Source organism: Wasmannia auropunctata, unplaced genomic scaffold (assembly GCF_000956235.1).
Source record: "Wasmannia auropunctata unplaced genomic scaffold, wasmannia.A_1.0 LD336040.1, whole genome shotgun sequence".
NCBI lineage: Eukaryota > Metazoa > Arthropoda > Insecta > Hymenoptera > Formicidae > Wasmannia > Wasmannia auropunctata.
The window spans coordinates 307,561-316,105 of record NW_012026850.1 but is presented as its reverse complement, the minus strand read 5'-3'; the positions used below and the strand labels follow the sequence as shown (position 1 = coordinate 316,105).

Sequence of the window (8,545 nt, the reverse complement as noted above, 5' to 3'; positions counted from 1 at the left end):
ATATAAAATAGATTCCAAAAACATATTTAAAATATTAAATAAGAAATAAATCAGAAGAAATTATTTAGAATAATAAATACTAAATCATTCTTTTATTTTTTAATTTCTATTACTTTTTTATATTTTTTATTTTAAATAAGTCGTATTTCTGGTCTTTTATATTTTTTATTTTAAATAAGTCGTATTATCTATTTTATATTTGTTATTTTAAATAGGTTATATCAGTTACTTTATCAATTTGTATCGATCGTATAAAATATGTATTTTAAATAATGTTTTTTTACGATACGATCGAAACAAGTCGATAAAGTAACTGATATAACCTATTTAAAATAACAAATATAAAATAGATAATACGACTTATTTAAAAAACATTATTAACAAATTAAAAAAACATATATAAACAAATTAAAAAAACATTATTTAAAATATGTATTTTAAATAATGTTTTTTTACAATACGATCGAAATAAGTCGATAAAATAACTGATATAACCTATTTAAAATAACAAATATAAAATAGATTCCAAAAACATATTTAAAATATTAAATATAAAATAGATCAGAAGAAGCTATTTAAAATAATAAATACTAAATAACTTTTTTACTTTTTGTTATTTAAAATACATATTTTAAATAATGTTATTTTAAATACGACTGACCCTTTCTACTGAATTTTCTAATGGTTATTTAATGACAGTATAATTGGTAATTAATTATGCGTGTAAGAATTTACTCGATACAGTAAAATGCATTAAAATGCATTTAAAGTAAAACGCATGTTCGGTATATACATTTGAGATTCTTAATTATATATACTAATATACTATAATACTATATTATATATAATATACGAAAAAAAATGTATGTTTTTTTACCCTCAGGTCAATAAGCGACCCAATACGAGTATCCACGTGCGAAGATTAAAAAATCGAGATCTTATAGCATTGTAATATTTTACATATCAAATCTGCAAAACTCTTATGTAAGAAGATTAAATATTATATAATATTATATATATATATATATATATATTTATCGATTTTCATTAATGGCGTTTTGATTAAAAAGAAATTGTTACATATTTTACATGATATATTTACATGATATCTCTAACATGTGTTGCTCTCGTGGCAAAACGTATAATGTGGCACCGAAGAGTTAATTCTGGAAATTACTTATTTTGATTAAAAAATATTAAATTGTTTTTTAGTGCTTTTAATAGATTTAAAATAAATAATTAATCACTGCCATTTAGTATTAAATTTCTGTAATGATTAACCCTCCGTCTTTCAATTTTGACAATAGAAATGTGTTTCGCGAAACTTTCAAAGAAACAGAGTGAATAAATTTAAGGAATCAGCATCGAGTATTCGATCGCTCCATTTCACAGGTGCGCCTTTTACTTACGTTTTAAGATAGTATTGCAAAATCCTGAATGATTTGCGATTAAACGATTGACAGATATTATCTGTTCATTAAACGGCCTGGATGATGATGGTAAATGGAAAGATGAATCGCATCGATTTTCCACGAATACTACGTACGTGAGCAATTGCGATAAGCGTATGAGAAATATTCCCAGAACGGATCGCGCGATGTTTTTTCATCATGAGTTAAAAGGCGAAACCATTTTGCCTGCAATAGCATTTTTATATTATTTAAAAAATTAACTATAGAAAAGAAAGTAAATAAAGAGTTTAAATATACTAAAAAGGATACATTACACGTTATTTATCAGTTTATTTTTTAATCGGTGCGCAATAAGTGTGTAAAATTCTTATAACATAACCTCAGTATAACTAAGTCACATTTAGTTAAATTTATTAACAATTTATAATTATTTTAGACCCAAGTTTTTCCGGCAAAAATATTTAGAAAAATTTTAACAATAGAAACTAGAACTTGTATATGTATATCTGTAAGTTGTCAATTTTCGAAGTTATATTGATCCCCGCAGATTTGATGTTAAATTGATCATGTCATTTTCACACGTCACGTTAACATTGAAATCACATAAATAAAGCTTAGAAGCAAAAACACCATTAAAACGTTCATTAAACGTACAACGGCTTTAAAATTTAGCTATTGTGACCGATGTCCAGCACATGTTAAGATCAATCAGCGTAATTATGAAATATCCTTGCTGGGATGTATTAATCAAACAACAAGATATTTATTAACAATTATTTGAATTAGCAAAACCGATAACTGTTTACTTAATAAATATCTTGATATTATTAGAATGTGATTTATGAAGTATGAAAAATTTTATATTAAACATATACTGACATAATTCTACTCTCTTTCACAGAGATGATTTCTTTTTCAATGTCGATTAATTTCAAAAAAATAATGTGCACGACGTACGTTTTATTTTCTACCTTTTAAAATGTATATAGAAGATGTAGAAAACGTGACTTTATCTTTTTGATTAGCAATTCATTCTAGAAGTAAAAATAATCTCCGATATCGGAAAAAACTCGAGGTATTTCATGTTTAATTTATTGTTATTTTAATCATGGCTCTGCATTTTAGGTAGCGCGTCGGGGATCGGGCAGGGCGACGACAAGCCCGCGAAGCAAAAGCGGCATCGGACGCGTTTCACACCGGCCCAGCTCAACGAGCTGGAAAGGTGTTTCGGCAAAACCCACTATCCAGACATTTTTCTGAGGGAGGAAATAGCACTAAGGATCGGCCTCACGGAAAGTCGCGTTCAGGTAGGTGTGGTCAAAATGTACACACTGCCGCTGGCACGAAATGATTAATTTCAACGCGCGCCGGAGAACTTATCGCGTGACTTCGCGTTCATCGTTGAACGCTAGAATTACTACGTGCGAGCTTCTACGTTACGTTACGCTAAAACAGTTGCAATTTGACATCACGTTTGGACGCTTATTCAAATCGATCACTAAAGAGATGATATCATAGAAAATTTCTTTTTAAAATTTACCCTAAAAATTTTGATAATTGTGGGATAACTTAGTATTTCGACAAATTTTACTGTACACTACAATAAATTTTACTGTGCACTGCAATAAACTTGTTGTAGTATAAATAGTTAAAAAAAAATAGTGAAAATCATATAAAGTTGTTCAAAATACACGGAAAGGACGATTTTGTTAAAAGGTCTAAAAAATTTGCTAAATATAGATCTGAAAATAATTTTTTATTGAATCATCAAAATAATTTGTTGGAGTGTTAAAACTGATAAGTATTGCTATAAAACATTTTGATATTCTAGCAATTATTTTGACTTTTGCACACAATTATTTTGATTATTGAACAAAAATTATTTTCAGATCTGGATTCAGCAAAATGTTGCTTTCCGTGTACTGTTGTCCTACGATTAACATGATTTTCAGGGTAAATTTTAAAATAAAATTCTCTCAGTGTACAATTCGACTCATCAGAGAAGTTAATTATCTTCCCCCACCCCCTAAAAAAAGAAATCAAGTTTAATTTTTTATAACATATACGCTTTCTGCAACAGCCGATTCATTTGTATAAGTGTCTCAATTATTGTGGCGATTTATTATCGTTATAAATATTACCATATATACATATATAAATATGGGGCGGATCTCTGACATGGGGTGAAGTAATAATATGTCGGACAACAACGCGCAGAATCGCGCGTAATAAGAACAAACGTTTTTATAAATACAAAAAGAATAGTGTAAAATAACAATGTTTAAACATCTGGTGACACGGATGTACTTGAGTGATTAGGATGTTACGAGGTAGCATAAATTGCTACGGTACGGCGACCTCGCGGTTATCCTCTCAGAAACGTATATCCCAGACAGTACCGGAACTCCGGCGGAATCAATTGCGCCGGCCTACCGTGGCTTTTTGGATTAAAGTGAAACTTGGAGCAGCGGCTAAGCCCTCGCCCTGCGGGGTTCCCCAAATTTTGGTGGGTTCCACTTGGTTGTGAGGCGACCGCGAAACTTTGCGGAAGCTCCGGCAAGTCCTGGCCTCCGGCATCAGGAATTCCGGGGATCAAAGAACCAGAAATTTCAAGCGGGTTTCCCTCAAAAGGCCGCTGCCTTGCGTATCAATTTATTAAATTCTTTTTAACGTAAAGTATACAATATATACGTATAAATCATCCATCATTAATTAGAATAATATTTTAATTATAGTTCAAACTCGTTTAATATGCGATTGAGGAAAAAGTTTTATTTCACAAGTAAAATTTTTAGACGAATAATTTGAAAGAGAGAGAGAGAGAGAGAGAGGAAGCTAATTTATATTGTATTAATACAGAGAGATATGTAACGAATCAAAAATAGCGCACATTAATGGCGAAAATTAAAAATAGACGCGTCAACAATAAACGTCGGATCAAATTAAAAAAGACACGATAAATCGAAGCATCTTCCGTATTATAATTTAACGAGCATAATGTGTTTTTGACAGCAAGGATATACACTCGTGATTTCCGCGGTTTATCTAAATACGGAACTGACGGAAATCTCAGAATTCATGAAATGAAAAGGCTTGAATTCTCCTCCTGTCCTATTCATCTAACAATAAGAGTTTATCGACCTTCGTTTGATTGCTGGACGCATTATTAGCATGTAAAGATCCGAAAGGAAACTTAGCTTACGATATATTCGGCTTCGAAATAAAAAGTTTCACTGGTAAAACTTAACAATCTTCGTCTACTAAAAGTAATGAAGATCAATATGGAACTTATAAACTAAGACCTCGATTTATCATATAATATACATATACAAAAGGAATGATTTTTTGTGAAAAAGATCTAAAATTTGACTGGATACCTACCAATCTGAAGATCATTTTGTTGGATTATCAAAATAATTATGTCAAAAACTTAAGAATAATGATAAACAATGTTACAAAAAATTTTAATAGCCTAGCAAACAATTTGAGTTTTCAATTATCATTTTGATAGTCCAACAAAATTATTTTCAGATCTGTATCGAGCTAAATTTTAGATCCTTTTCGCAAAATCGTTCTTTCCGTGTACCTGCAATTAGGCGTCAATATTATTTCGCTTGAGATTAGAGAAACCGAAAGGAAATCACTTTGCATTGCGTCGAAACTGCTTTTAAAAGGATAACTTTCTTAAATATTAAGTTCCTTAATATTACATTCTTAATCTCTATACATCTTGATGTTAATTTTACACGTCAAATTAATTTGAAAGCGAGCCACGCGAAACAGCTAGAAAACTTGTCCTTTTGATCGGATTTGACCATTGCGGGAGGGAGTGATCTCGGCCTCTCCGCGGGCTATCAGCTGGCAGAACTTTTTTAAGTCTCCGGGGCACGTCTAGAAAAACGGAGTTAATAGAAATTCATGAAAATTTTATTCGCAACTCGGAGGCGTCAGTCAAGCCGGGCGTTGTGCCGCATACCAAGCAGCCACACGCGCAGCTCCGTCCCTCTCGCGTGCGCGTACATAAATTCGCACATGCGAGATCGTGCCGCGGATGTGACGCTATACGCTATCTCTCGTATTTGCTCGCCATGGCGAGGAAATCTGTCTGTCCGCACGGCGGAAAACGGTTATCCAGATATCGTCGATTAAGGGATTAACTTTACGGCTATACTTTATGTAATCGAGATAATCTCGGTCGCGTGATAAAAGGAAATCTTCTATACAATCGGTTGAGACCGCCCCGAGGTTCGCGGCGACTCGTGTGAATTTTAATTTGCGTCGCTTATCAATTATTTCCTCGCACGCTACCCTCATTCCGAAATCGTTTTTTCGATATCCCGCGCGGATACTTATTCCATCGTAGGTATGTATTTTTAAGAAGTCGATATTTTTTCCCCTGCTACCGCCGCAACGTCTGGACTCGTTCTGGACTCGTGATTTTTTATCGCGGCGGAACCTCGCGCGACACATTGACCCCGGGTGGGTGCACGCGGTGCTTCCGGTTGTTTAACGAAATTAGTGGTTTCAAAGTCACCCCCGGGGTGACTCGGTAACTTCTTTCGCCTGCCGGACCTCGCGCTGGTGACGCGTGTCCGTTTCGACGAAAGCGGGAAAACGTCAGGCGGGAGAAAATTAAAAAAAGAGGCCAAAAAAGAAAACAGAGGAAGAAAAAAGAAAGCCAAAGGTAGGAAGAGAGAAAGAAAAAGGGAAAACGGGAGAGAAAACGGACCGGGGATTCGTGGGTCTGTCGGGCGGCGGGCTGCCTAATTGAAAGAGGTTTTCTGCGGGCGAGGGTAGACATCAGCGTGAACGAAGCGTTTCCAAGGAAACCCCGGCGGCGGGCACTCGTGTGGAGAGGGCCTTCGGCACCAATGGGGCTGCGAGGGAAAGGCGCCGGCGCTCAGCATCGCTGTACTATCGAGCGTCGCTATCAAAGGTTTCTTGACTTGCCATGGCGGATGCCACATCGGCGATGTTTTAAGGACGGCGAGTAATCTCTTTTTATTTTTCCCTATACCTTCAATTACTTCCGCCGTGGCGACCGTGCTGCCCGCGCCGGTTACGTGCCGCCCCGATCGGTACGCGATATTGAACTTGAATGGAAAAAATCCCGATGATCTACCGTCCCGCGTCCGCGATGATATAGGTGTACCGTGGCCGCACCGTCATTTCGCGCTCTGGGATAAACCGAAAAAAGGAATGTTTAACTACGCGTTTTCCCGTAATTATCAATCCGATCACGTTTAGAAATGTCAAAAGTACACGGAAAGAACGATTTTGCCAGATTTACAATTAGATCTGAAAATAATTTTTGTTCAACAATCAAAATAATTGTTTTGGAATGTCAATTAAACTGATTGCTAGAATATCAAAATGTTTTATAGTAATACTTATCATTTTTAACTTTTCAACAAAATTATTTTGATGTTTGAACAAAAATTATTTTCCGATCTGTATTCAGCAAACCTTCCAACAAAATCGTTCTTTTCATGTATATCGACAAAACTACAAAAATGTTGCTTAGGAATAAAAAAATTTCGGACTGCTCTTCAGGATACGAATTAATTAATGCTGACCTCCGTAAAACATTTGCGATAATATGACTCGCGAGAAATTAAATTTTTTCAAGTGTGATCGCGATCGGGGAAAATCCTCGTCGACGACGAACGATTCCGCTCGTTTTTATTACAACCCACGCTACATTGTATGCAGCATAAATTATGATACTCCTCATCATTGATACAGTAAGCGTAATAGCTCTGTTATATAATCGTTGCATTAATGGGTAGAAAATTGCTCGCTATGAGTGCGTTGCACATAATAACGTGTGGCACAGCTCTTCGCTCTCTGTCCTTCCGATAACTGTGATAGGTGCACAAGAATTGTTCTGCTCGCTCATCGATATCTACGTACTGCTTAATCATCTTATACACGTTTGCTATTTTTATATTTTATTATAACAATTTTGTTGAATAATCTTTTGAGCCTATATCCATTTTTGCGTTTGAAAACATTAAAATATTAGATGATGTTTGCCTTATTATTAAGAACAGTTGAAACATATTTCATAATATTATTACGCAGAATGTGCGTTTATATTAATTTCCAAACAAAAAGAAAAATTTTGCCGTTACAATTTGTTGCCTTTTGCACGTTCACTTTTTTAAATTCTATTAACAATTTTATCAAATAGTCGAGCCAATACACATTTTTGCGTTCAAACATCGTAAAACATCAAAATATTAGATAACATTTGCAATATACATTTTTGCATTCTAAAACATCAAAATATTAGATGACGTTTACCTCATTATTAAGAAAAATTGAAACATATCTTTTACAAATTTATTATATCAATTTCATTTACATTTTTTAAAATATTGTTATAATTTTATCGAATAATCTTTTGAGTTTATATTTTCGCGTTCTAAAACTTCAAAATATTTGATAACGCTTGCTTTATTATTACGAAAAATTGAAGTATATTTTTCACAATATTATTACACAGAGTGTGCGTTTATATATAATTTCCGAATGAAAAGAAAACTATTTGTCGTTATAACTCGTTGCACTCAAGTTCGATCGATACCGCGTGTGACAGAGATATTTCAAATGCAATCGGCACACACAAGCACACATACACACATACACACATACACACAAACACATACACACACACACACACACACACACACAAAACACGCGCACATATACAAAAACATACATATGCACGCACGCACACATTGATGGCAGAGCGAACGGTCGCACGGAGAGATTAATCAGTCACCATTTTTCCGATCGGGCACAATGCGGCGGAACAATGAGAAGCATCCCTGATTAGCAACAAAATACTGGGAATAACGTAATGAAATATTACGGTTCATCGATTTGTAATTTATTATCGCTCGAAGAGAGGCGTAATTGCTGCTCCATCTCTAATTCCCGTTAATGAACAACTATTAAATTGCACGGGTAACGCATCGTGAGAACTGCCTGTACAAACAACAATTACTTCGAAGTGGCGCATTATGCAGCTATTTGAAATTATGTGTAACATTTAATTAACGTCTTAATGCGATTATTGTTGCGTTGCGAACTCGTTAGCGCGACGAATATATACATATATATATATA

General features: G+C 34.2%; 1 protein-coding gene across 1 annotated transcript in view; it reads left to right on the top strand.

The window, feature by feature from the left end:
* LOC105451927 (homeobox protein orthopedia) overlaps positions 1 to 8,545 on the top strand; it is a 38,836-nt gene that overhangs the window by 6,462 nt on the left and 23,829 nt on the right. Inside the window, exon 3 of the mRNA XM_011692654.1 lies at positions 2,538 to 2,719. Coding sequence (XP_011690956.1) covers positions 2,538 to 2,719 — 182 coding nt within the window. The remainder of the gene's footprint in view (positions 1 to 2,537; positions 2,720 to 8,545) is intronic.